We start from the raw sequence: 12,695 nt of genomic DNA on the forward strand, positions 1-12,695 counted from the left end.
TTGCAGGGAATTGAAATGTGCTTTAAATGACATTGGACCTGTATTTATTGTAGTGAAATTTTCAGTGTTCTTCAGAAAGATATATTTAATAACAAATTAAACCCTTTCCTCCGTTCCAGAATTAAGTTATAGGCATGAAAAAGGCCAAGTTTGAGATTGACAATATGTGTCTGAATCTCCATGACTCCTTTGAAAATCTTAACCCAAACTATTTATGAAGGCAGCCCTTACTCAGGGAAATTGCCATTGAAGTTATTATGAGTTTTGTTTGAGCAAGACCTGAATCAAGACCCCACAATTTAACCCTCTATTTGTACATCTGCTGTGGACTACAGAGTGTTAATAATTGTTCTGTCCAATTAAATAGCAAAGTCATTCATTATTTAAATCTCTTTTATTGGTGAAGGTATTAAAGGAACTAAGAGGATACCTTGAAACATTGGAACGGAAATATTTAGCCACTAAGGAGGAGCATCGTGGTTTACTACTACAGAACTACAATCGCAAAGCCGTAAGCGTTGGCGAGTTTGATCCCGACAGGTCAGAGCTGCCTGCTAAATAGCGCTCCCATAGTATATGAGTATTTGGCAGTCATTAATTTATTTATCCTCACAGTATCCCTGAGAGGTACAGAAGTAATATTGACAGGTTTCAGAGTAGCAGCCGTGTTAGTCTGTATTCGCAAAAAGAAAAGGAGTACTTCTGGCACCTTAGAGACTAACCAATTTATTTGAGCATAAGCTTTTGTGAGCTACAGCTCACTTCATTGTTGCACATTTTCGACCTTAGTTAAATTTTGGGGCCCTGAGGATGTTCCAGTTGGATGTAGAAATTGATGGAGTCTGGTATTAACTTTGATGCAGTCTTGTTTAGTTACAAGGAATGTGCAAGGAGTCTGCTTCTCCAAACACAGGAGGAGCTCAGAACAAAAGAAGCAGTTTCGTAGCTTACAGCAAAGCTTCTTCAGACAACAGACCTAAAAGTGCTCTCCACTTTTTCCCAGGGTCACACTGTGCTCACAGGCGACTACATGTCCAACCTAAACCGCTCTTGCTTCAATGTAAGCCCATTGCTTTTTGTCCTATCCCTAGCGGTTAAGGAGAATAATTTTTCTCCTTCCTCCTTGTAACAACCTTTTATATACTTGAAAACTGTTATCATGTCCCCTCTTGGTTTTCTCTTCTCCAGACTAAATAAACCCAATTTTTTCAATCTTCCCTCATGGGTTATGTTTTCTAGATCTTTAATCATTTTTTGTTTCTCTTCTCTGGACTTTCTCCAGTTTGTCCACATCTTTCCTGAAATGTGGTGCCAAGAACGGGACACAATACTCTAGTTGAGGACTAATCAGCATGGAGTAGAGCATAAGAATTACTTCTTGTGTCTTGCTTACACCACTTATTTTAATACATCCCAGAATGATGTTTGCTTTACTTGGCAACAGTGTTACTCTTTTGACTCATATTTAGCTTGTGATCCACTATGACCCCCAGATCCCTTTCCACAGTACTTCTTCCTGGGTAGTCATTTCCCATTTTGTATGTATGCAACTGATTGTTCTTTCCTAAATGGAGTACTTTGCATTTATCCTCATTGAATTTCATCCTATTTGCTTCAGACCATTTCTCCAGTTTGTCCAGATCATTTTGAATTTTAATCCTATCCTCTAAAGTACTTGCAACACCTCCTAGTCTGGTATCCTCCACAAACTTTATAAGTGTACTCTCTATGCCATTTTCTAAATCATTGATGAAGATATTGAACAGAATCAGACCCAGAATTGATCCTTGTGGGACCCTACGCAATACGCCTTTCCAGCTTGACTGTGAACCAATCCAGGAAGTTTTTGGAAAATGTAGGGGACAATTTCCTGGTGCAAGTGCTGGAGGAACCAACTAGGGGCAGAGCTCTTCTTGACCTGCTGCTCACAAACCAGGAAGAATTAGTAGAGGAAGCTAAAGTGGATGGGAACCTGGGAGGCAGTGACCATGAGACGGTCGAGTTCAGGATCCTGACACAAGGAAGAAAGGAGAGCAGCAGAATATGGACCCTGGACTTCAGAAAAGCAGACTTTGATTCCCTCAGGGAACTGATGGACAGGATCCCCTGGGAGAATAACATGAGGGGGAAAGGAGTCCAGGAGAGCTGGCTGTATTTTAAAGAATCCTTATTGATGTTACAGGAACAAACCATCCCGATGTGTAGAAAGAATAGTAAATATGGCAGGCGACCAGCTTGGCTTAAAAGTTAAATCCTTGCTGATCTTAAACACAAAAAAAGAAGCTTACAAGAAGTGGAAGATTGGACAAATGACCAGGGATGAGTATAAAAATATTGCTCGGGCTTGCAGGAGTGAAATCAGGAAGGCCAAATCACACTTGGAGTTGCAGCTAGCAAGAGATGTTAAGAGTAACAAGAAGGGTTTCTTCAGGTATGTTAGCAACAAGAAGAAAGTCAAGGAAAGTGTGGGCCTCTTACTGAATGAGGGAGGCAACCTAGTAGGAGAGGATGTGGAAAAAGCTAATGTGCTCAATGCTTTTTTTGCCTCTGTCTTCACAAACAAGGTCAGCACCCAGACTACTGCACTGGGCAGCACAACATGGGGAGGAGGTAACCAACCCTCTGTGGAGAAAGAAGTGGTTCGGGACTATTTAGAAAAGCTGGACCAGCACAAGTCCATGGGGCCGGCCGGACGCGCTGCATCCGAGAGAGCTAAGGGAGTTGGCGGATGTGATTGCAGAGCCATTGTCCATTATCTTTGAAAACTCATGGCGATTGGGGGAGATCCTGGACGACTGGAAAAAGGCTAATGTAGTGCCCATCTTTAAAAAAGGGAAGAAGGAGGTTCCTGGGAACTACAGGCCAGTCAGCCTCACCTCAGTCCTTGGAAAAATCATGGAGCAGGTCCTCAAGGAATCAATCCTGAAGCACTTTGAGGAGAGGAAAGTGATCAGGAACAGTCAGCATGGATTCACCAAGGGCAAGTCATGCCTGACTAATCTAATTGCCTTCTATGACGAGATAACTGGCTCTGTGGATGAGGGGAAAGCAGTGGACGTGTTATTCCTTGACTTCAGCAAAGCTTTTGATATGGTCTCCCACAGTATTCTTGCCAACAAGTTAAAGAAGTATGGGCTGGTTGAATGGTGGATAGAAAGCTGGCTAGATTGTCGGGCTCAACGGGTAGTGATCAATGGCTCCAAGTCTAGTTGGCAGCCGGTATCAAGCGGAGTACCCCAAGGGTCGGTGCTGGGGATGGTTTTGTTCAATATCTTCATTAATGATCTGGAGGATGGCGTGGACTGCACCCTCAGCAAGTTTGCAGATGATACTAAACTGGGAGGAGTGGTAGATACGCTGGAGGGTAGGGATAGGATACAGCGGGACCTAGACAAATTAGAGGATTGGGTCAAAAGAAATCTGGTGAGGTTCAACAAGGACAAGTGCAGAGTCCTGCACTTAGGACAGAAGAATCCCATGCACCGCTACAGACTAGGGACCGAATGGCTAGACAGCAGTTCTTCAGAAAAGGACCTGGGGTTACAGTGGACAAGAAGCTGGATATGAGTCAACAGTGTGCCTTTGTTGCCAAGAAGGCTAACGGCATTTTGGGCTGTATAAGTAAGGGCATTGCCAGCAGATCGAGGGACGTGATCGTTCCCCTCTATTCGACATTGGTGAGGCCTCGTCTGGAGTACTGTGTCCAGTTTTGGGCCCCACACTACAAGAAGGATGTGGAAAAATTGGAAAGCGTTCAGCAGAGGGCAACAAAAATGATTAGGGGACTGGAATACATGACTTATGAGGAGAGGCTGAGGGAACTGGGATTGTTTAGTCTACTGAAGAGAAGAATGAGGGGGGATTTGATAGCTGCTTTCAACTACCTGAAATGGGGTTCCAAAGAGGATGGATCTAGACTGTTCTCAGTGGTAGCAACTGACAGAACAAGGAGTAATGGTCTCAAGTTGCAGTGGGGGAGATTTAGGTTGGATATTAGGAAAAACTTTTTCACTAGGAGGGTGGTGAAGCACTGGAATGTGTTACCTAGGGAGGTGGTGGAATCTCCTTCCTTTGAGGTTTTTAAGGTCAGGCTTGACAAAGCCCTGGCTGGGATGATTTAGTTGGGGATTGGTCCTGCTTTGAGCAGGGGGTTGGACTAGATGACCTGCCGAGGTCCCTTCCAACCCTGATATTCTATGATTCTATGAACCACTGATAACTACACTCTGGGAATGGTTTTCCAGCCAGTTATGCACCCACTTTATAGTAGCTCCATCTAGGTTGTATTTCCTTAGTTTGTTTATGACAGTGGTCCCCAACCTTTTCAGGGTCATGCCCCTTTTACCCCAGTCCACACAAACACAAACACACACTGGGAACCAGGCCAGGAGCAGGGCCATGGCTCCCAGCAGGGGATGGTTCGGACATGGGCAGGGGCAAGGGGGCCGAGGCTGAGGCTGGGGCCAGGAGCAGAGCTGGGGGTGGAGCGGTGCTGGGTTGCACTCCCTCCCTGCTTTCCATGGGGAGTGCACCCCCCCAAACATTCCTCTCCCCCTCCCCCCGAGGGGCGTGCCCCATAATTTGGGGGCCACTGGTTTAAGAGAAGGTCATGCGAGATTGTATGAAAAGCCTTAGTAAAGTCAAGATATACTACATCTACCACTTCACCCCGTCCACGAGGCCTGTTACCCTGTCAAAGAAAGCTATTAAGTTGGTTTGACACAATTTGGTCTTGACAAATCCATGCTGACTGTTAGTTATCACCCTATTATCTTCTAGGTGTTTGCCAATTGCTTAATTATTTGCTCTATTATATTTCCGGTTATTGAAGTTAAGCTGACTGGTTTATAATTCCCCGCATTGTCCTTATTTCCCTTTTTGTAGATTCAAGCAGGTAACTGTGGTTTCATTTAATCTATTTAATTTTGTAATGGTATTGTTTTATTTTTGGACAGTGCTGCAACTTTGATACTGCAGTGAGATACAAAAAGCCAAAAGTTTATTAAAAGGCTGATTATATAACTCTGTGTTTTGTATTTGGATTTAGAAAGGTGGAGGGGGAAATATTTAGGCTTGGTATGCTACTTGAAGATGTCAAAGAGAAAATTGATGACAATATATATAGTCCATGTCCATCTTCATTTACAACATTTCCTACGTCTCCTTCGCTCACTCCATGTGAATCTGCGTGTTCATCTTGTTCTCATCTTCGTGAGGTAACTCATCAAATTCTATAATCTACAGACCAAATTCTTCTTTCAGTTACACTGATGCAAACCCCATTAATTAAAATAGGGTTGTGCAAGTATACCCAAGAGGAGAATTTGCCCTTATGTTTCTAAGTGTAAATTTCTTGCTACAATGCAGAATGTTAATTCAAGAAAGTAATATATTTTATTCCTGAATTTAAACTTTAAGATATCTCATTAGCCATGTTGATCAAAACCTAAATATATGACTACAGCTGTGTTGGGGGAAAAGATTCCCAGTCTCAGTGGAAAAAAAATAACATTTGTATTCAGAAAATCAAAATATTCTAATCTATGCAAAAATTGAAAAGCAGTTTTTGCAAGTGAATCACTGTCATTTAATAGAAAAAAATTATTAAAATGGTTACTTTCTGCTTCAGTGAGATTCATAAAAATCACAGTTTGGCTCAAAGGATCAAATTCTTGTGTGTCACAGAAAGCTGGTGGAAGTGGTAATGTTAAGTCCTGGATCATATGCTTGCAAAATGGAAATTGGTGGTTTCCCACTGTTGTACATGTGACCAAGCAATAGATTGCTAAATGCTTTCTAACTGTACTAATTGTTTGACGTACCATATGAATTCTGATGAGTCCTCCTTTGAATCCTGAATTGCATAGATATTCAGGAAATCTTGGGTTGCAGGAGGCAAGATTTTTAGGGAATACAGTAAATGATAATCTATTGTAAGTGTCTTTATGCTATCTATAATATGGTTACTTTGTACAGAGCCCTGTGGTTTCAAGCATTAGTGATCCTCCAGAAAGGTCTGCTACTGAAGTGAATTTTCATAATAATGAAAGGACCGAGGGAGATAAGAGAAGTCATGCTATTGATGTGGTCCCAAAGAAAAACAGTCAGCTTTCTTTACAAGATGACAATTGTGATCCTTTTCCTGAAATGTAAGTGTTGAACTTTGTGATAGGTATTGAAGTCATTTACTAAAATAGATTTATAATTGCTTACTAAATATGAAGACATTTATTGAGCATATATGATCAAATGTCCGCTGAAGTCAAAAGAATCTCATTAATTTGGCTGAGTGTTAGATCACGCCACTGCATGGCCTCGATTGTCACCATTGATATTCAAGATGGAAAAGACATATTGGGAGACCTAATCCAACCATCCTGCCAGTGCACAATTATTCCCTTCAGTAATTTTTTTAAAAACAGGTTGAAGGTATGTCAATATCCAAAATCACTACCTATTCCATTTTTTGGTGACTCAGCAGAGTATTAGTATTTCTGTGAGTTATATCTCTGTTGAGTCCTGCCCTGTTGGAGAATCATATGATGATCATCTTGCTAAAAAACAGTGTTTTAAATGTGTTCGAAAAAACAGTATTTTAAAATAAAAATATTTTTTTCCCTTAGCCAATTGGGATTACAAAAAAGAGATGCATCTGTCTATGTAAAAGGAATGGAGCCCCTGGAAAAAGCAGGACTGCTAGCAAATAAGCACTCTTCAGATGTAATGGTACAAGGTCTATTTTCATACATAATTACATTTTTTGGATGAGCGTTTTTGTTTATTTTATCCAATGGGATAATTTATATGAGATTATATTCTACTGTCCCAATGTTAAATTTGCACAACAAAGCAACTCAACCGTTGTCATTGTTGAGGTACTACAGTACATCAGAACACTGCTGCACAAATGCCAAGTAAGATGATTCAGGTTTAGGAATGTTGCTGTCAAAACTTGTGAAACATTCATAATGTGCTTTGATTCTGAGGGGAACTGTTCTGGAAGAAGTTGCACAGGCGACTATTGGATTTTAAATAGTATCATTTGTGCTTGTTTAGGAAGTGAGGAAAAAAACATGAATCCATGCCAGATCCACTGAAACCTACACTAACAAAGTCATTTCACCTCTGTGTCTCACTTTTCTTATCTATAGAATGGGGATAATGAATGGGGATAATGTGCAGTCTCTGTGCAGTCCATTTTACATAGCCTAGAATTGTGAGTGGATGATAAAGCAAGAAAAAGCATTGTCAAAACCATAGAAAAATTATATCCAAATATTTGTGTTGCTCACACTGTATTTCTTGAGAAATACACGGTAATGTGAATAAATGTATAAATTACGTTCTGGTTTGTGGTACAGCAGTGCTTCCTTCCACCTGAGGCAGACAATGGGTCTGGAGGCCTGGAATCCCACAGGCAGCTTATATTAAGTCAAAAATTTAACGCTGATCAAGAAAACCCAAAAGGGTAAGTGCTTTATGTATTTTGGCTGATTAAAAATATTTGTAAACAGCCAAAATGAGTGTATGCATTCATGGATACAAGTTTTGCTGTTTGACGATGTCTGAAATTTAATACATTGTGGTAGGCTCAACTCAAAGTAAAGCTGGTTGTTTTTGAACATGGGAAGATCTGGTTGGAAACGATTATTGTGTCTTTACATTTTACACAGACAATAAATCACACAGGATGAAATCCTGACCCCACTAAAAAATGGCAAAACTCCCTGTGACTTCAATGACAGCATTTCACTCAGTGAAATACAACCCTATCCAGAGGACCAGCACAAGGCCTTCTAAATCTCTTAAGTTCCACTTACACATTATTTTGAGGGCTCAAGTAGAGCATAGGTCTTGTGTTGGCCTTCTGCACGGAAGTGAATTTTCACCCCTGGTAACTAAAAGTTAAGTAATAAATTAGTTCTACAATCATATTAAAAATATTGGAGACAAAATCCAACATCCAGATTAAAAAAGGGACTTGGCTGAACAGTGACAAATACAAGTCAAAAAGATACATTTGTGTAGACGTTCAGCATTAAGTTTGGTTGTTTTACTTACTTTTGTCACATCAATACTTCTGTATGCTGTCTTGTTTATTCAGGAATTTAAACTTCTGGCAAATGACATCTCCACCCAAAACCAAGCCTTACAATATGTGCAATTTGGAACACAAAATTATTAATCTAAATGTGCGGCAAGAGCAAGGTAGGAGCAAGAGGAAAATGCTTTTATTCAATAATTTGTATCATTTCATAACTCTGGTAAAACTCACCCACTTTCCAATTCTTTCTTTCCCCCCCCCCCCCCCCCCCGATCATTTTAGGCAATTTAGCACATCCATCAGATCATTGTTTTTGTGGAAGGGTAGAAAACTGTTCAAATGCACATGATGATGCTCTATATCCCAAATGGAAAATAGACTGGTCAAAAAATGCAAACAAAGAACTTTGTTCCTGTTCTGTCAATAGGTGAGCATGTGCTGACTATCACCCTAAGCTCTAAAACAACACAAAACATTAACAAACTTCAAAAATAGTCCAGAGGGTGTTATTAGAGTAACTGTCTCTTTCAAACCTTTGTGCCTGTCTGTGTTCATGTGTGCACATATATATAAATACACACACCTAAAATTTCTTAAGTGCTTTGCTGAATAGAGGTGGGGTTACTCACAGGCTTAACTTTAAACACGTGTTTAAGTGCTCTGCTGAATCAGGGTCTTAATGCCATGATCCATACTATAATTCAAGGTGTAATATGATTTTTCCCCAAGATTAGACCATTTAGTATGGATATATTTCATATTATGAATAAATCTATTTTTTCTGAATTAATAATTTGGCAACATTAATAGCATAGGTATTAATATGCTCAAAAACTTTTCATACAATTGGTAACATTTAATTCAGATCTTGTACTATTTTTTTTTTAACACATAGAAATAAAAACACAGAGGACAGAAAAACTGATAGTGAAAAGTCAAAATGTGGACAGTATTCAGTCTTCATTCAAGAAAAAGCAGTGGCGCTAGATTTGTCAGGCACTAACCTTTGTAAGTAGAGATTGTCTACAGTGGCCAGAACTATATTTAACTACTACTGAGTCCTTGTAGTAATTTGATGTCATCTCACAACACCTGCAGAGTATGAAGATTTTAATGGACTTCTATCAAACTTTACTGGCTAAGCTACTAGGATCCCATTTTCAAACAGGCTTTCAAAAAAGCACCCATGACACTTCCATGTGTAGAAGGGCACTGATGTGTACAAAATTCCATTTTGCTCATGCATGTGCAGGAATTTGTATATGCTAACTAGTGCACTCCCAATTTCAGCATATCTTTGAGGGTAGTTTGAAAAGTTGGCCCATAAAGTGTTTCAAAATTTCTGGGCCAGATTATTTCCTCCCCCATCAAAATAAGTGGAGATTTTTATGAGAAAATATCTGCCTGGCATCCCTTGTAGAGATTATTCCCCATCATTCTGCTGATGGGAAGGAGGGTGGAAATGCCATCTTAAACCTCATGGATCCTTCATACACCCCTTGTGGCCTCCCCAACTCCTTAATAGCCGCATTCCAATGGAGTCACACTGCCAAGGATGTCCCCTGCCCCATTGGGCAGGGCAACTCCCAGGTCCCTCAGAAGTTCAGTTAACTTTTCTGGGGGCAGAGGAATGACAACAGGCAGTCTTTCTTCCAGCCAACCCTGACTCCACACCTTCCCACTGCACTGTCTTGGGTCGAGGATGGTACTGTGAAGGTGGGTGTACTCCATGTGTGAATTGGAAGGCATGAGCTGTTTCTGGCTTTGATTTCAGATTAGGGGAGGGATAGCTCAGTGGTTTGAGCACTGGCCTGCTAAACCCAGGGTTGTGAGTTCAATCCTTGAGGGGGCCATTTAGGGTTCGGGGCAAAAATTGGGGATTGGTCCTGCTTTGAACAGGGGGTTGGACTAGATGACCCCCTGAGGTCCCTTCCAACCCTGATATTCTATGATTCTATGATCAGAGTATATGGGCTTGTTGTCCCACCTGAGTTCTGGGATGCCTTTTGCTCCTCTTTTCTCTATGATGCCTTTCCATTTAGACACACATTGGTAACTGGTACTTTAACTCTGTTACCAGTGCTGTTATATGGATCAGCTAGTACAAGGCGTTATATGAGTGGCACACTCAACACTCTCCTCTACTCTTGTCATAAATAAAGGGAAGGATAACCACCTTTCTGTATACAGTGCTATAAAATCCCTCCTGGCCAGAGGCAAAACCCTTTCACCTGTAAAGGGTTAGGAAGCTAAGGTAACCTAGCTGTCACCTGACCCAAAATGACCAATTAGGGGACAAGATACTTTCAAATCTGGAGGGGGGGGAACAAAGGGTTCTGTCTGTCTGTGTGATGATTTTGCCAGGAACAGATCAGGAATGCAAGCCTTACAATTCCTGTAAAGTTAGTAAGTAATCTAGCTAGAAAATAACAGGTTTCAGAGTAGCAGCCATGTTAGTCTGTACTCACAAAAATAAAAGGAGTACTTGTGGCACCTTAGAGACTAACCAATTTATTTGAGCATAAGCTTTTGTGAGCTTGATTATCACTACAAAAGGTTTCCTTCCTGCCCCCCCCGCTCTCCTGCTGGTAATAGCTCACCTTAAGTGATCACTCTCCTTACAGTGTGTATGGTAACACCCATTGATTGTTTCATGTTCTCTATGTATATAAATCTCCCCTCTGTATTTTCCACTGTATGCATCCGATGAAGTGAGCTGTAGCTCACGAAAGCTTATGCTCAAATAAATTTGTTAGTCTCTAAGGTGCCACAAGTACTCCTTTTCTTTTAGCTAGAAAATGCATTAGATTTTCTTTTGTTTAATGGCTTGTAAAATAAGCTATGCTGGAGGGAATGTATATTCCTGTTTTTGTGTCTTTTTGTAACTTAAGGTTTTGCCTAGAGGGATTCTCTTATGTTTTGAATCTGATTACCTGTAAAGTATTTACCATCCTGATTTTACAGAGGTGATTCTTTAACCTTTTCTTTAAATAAAATTCTTCTTTTAAGAGCCTGATTGATTTTTCATTGTTCTTAAGATCCAAGGGTTTGGGTCTGTGTTCATCTGTACCAATTGGTGGGGATATTATTATCAAGCCTTCCCCAGGAAAGGGGGTGTAGGGCTTGGGAGATATTTTGGGGGGGGACATCTCCAAGTGGTCTCTTTCCCTGTTCTTTGTTTACAACGCTTGGTGGTGGCAGCATACTGTTCAAGGGCAAGGCAAAGTTTGTACCTTGGGGAAGTTTTTAACCTAAGCTGGTAAAAAATAGGCTTAGGGGGTCTTTCATGCAGGTCCCCACATCTGTACCCTACAGTTCAGAGTGGGGAAGGAACCTTGACAACTCTCTTTTGTGGTCCCCTTGGTTTCCACTGGTTTTGGAGAGGCAGGGTCCAACCTTAGGCAAGGGAGGCTTGTCTTGTGTAAAGGCACAGGCCTGACACTGGTGAGATCTGAGTTCAGTTCCTAGCTTCGACACAGGCCTCCTGTGTGACTTTGTGCAAGTCACTGCATCTCTCTGTACCTCAGTTCCCCATCTGTAAAATGGAGATGATAATACTTCTCTGCATCACAGGGATGTTGTGAGGAGAAATTCATTAATGTTTGTGAGGCACTCAGATCCTAGAGTGCTGGAAGCCATGTGGGTACCTAGATATAAAGCTGCAGCACCCAGCTTATGAGCTGTAATATTTATGTAAGACCTCTTTGATACAATTTTTTTTAGGCAGTGATTCAGAAGACATCTCATTCTGTGATTCCTTTCATGAGTCACACAGTGATGAATTTCTGGAACACAGGACTAAAAATTATAAAACACATAGAGCCGGATTAAAAGAACAAAGCAAAGGTATAGTGGTTTCATAGCTCCTAAAACATGTTTGTGTGGAAATGTTGTCTGCAGTGTAATATTTTACCTATATCACTTGTTTGCAGGTCTCAGCTGGAGGTGCAATAGGCGAAACAGAGATTGGTTTAAACTTGGGAATTATAAAGAATTTGTTCAGTCCTGCACCTTATGTAGAAATAAAAACCTCAGTTCAACTCGTGAGTATAGTGTGCTGCCAAAAAGGTTACAAACCACAAGCTAAGCTTTACATGGCACAAATCTGTGAGTGGAATACACATAGGGACCAGCACTCGAAGAAGAACTAAATATTTAGTTCCAAAGCTACATAAGGAGCAGTAACCCAACTCTAGCCTCACCTCAGCTCTTCCACAACCACAGTGGAACTATCTATTTTTCACTTGGTGGGAGCGATAACATTTCCAGTTTTCCACCAACGTCTTCAAAATGCCGGTCACAGGCACCACCCTATACCAGCTGTCATTTGCTGTTGGCCCCCCAGGCAGTATGGTCTAGAGCAGGGGTAGGCAACCTATGGCACGCGTGTGAACGGTGGCATGTGAGCTGATTTTCAGTGGCACTCACACTGCCCAGGTCCTGGCCACAGATCCGGGGGGCTCTGCATTTTAATTTAATTTTAAATAAAGCTTCTTAAACATTTTAAAAACCTTATTTACTTTACATACAACAATAGTTTAGTTATATATCATAGACTTATAGAAAGAGACCTTCTAAACACATTAAAATGTATTACTGGCACGCGAAACCTTAAATTAGGATGAATAAATGAAGACTCGGCACAGCACTT

General features: G+C 40.9%; 1 protein-coding gene across 4 annotated transcripts in view; it reads left to right on the top strand.

Annotated features, from left to right (window-relative positions):
* Window positions 1–12,695, top strand: part of AKNAD1 (AKNA domain containing 1) — a 31,625-nt gene that overhangs the window by 6,373 nt on the left and 12,557 nt on the right. For 3 of the 4 annotated variants that reach the window (XM_078854068.1, XM_073356820.2, XM_078854067.1), the window contains exons 7-13: window positions 407–540; window positions 5,048–5,216; window positions 5,977–6,149; window positions 6,624–6,726; window positions 7,362–7,468; window positions 8,105–8,208; window positions 11,768–11,890. In XM_078854068.1, coding sequence (XP_078710194.1) covers window positions 407–540; window positions 5,048–5,216; window positions 5,977–6,149; window positions 6,624–6,726; window positions 7,362–7,468; window positions 8,105–8,208; window positions 11,768–11,890 — 913 coding nt within the window. Of the gene's footprint in view, window positions 1–406; window positions 541–5,047; window positions 5,217–5,976; window positions 6,150–6,623; window positions 6,727–7,361; window positions 7,469–8,104; window positions 8,209–8,326; window positions 8,472–8,939; window positions 9,053–11,767; window positions 11,891–11,976; window positions 12,088–12,695 lie in introns of all 4 variants that reach the window. The other variant, XM_073356822.2, reaches the window with a different exon arrangement.

The sequence above is a fragment of the Lepidochelys kempii genome, chromosome 8 (genome assembly GCF_965140285.1).
Source record: "Lepidochelys kempii isolate rLepKem1 chromosome 8, rLepKem1.hap1, whole genome shotgun sequence".
NCBI lineage: Eukaryota > Metazoa > Chordata > Testudines > Cheloniidae > Lepidochelys > Lepidochelys kempii.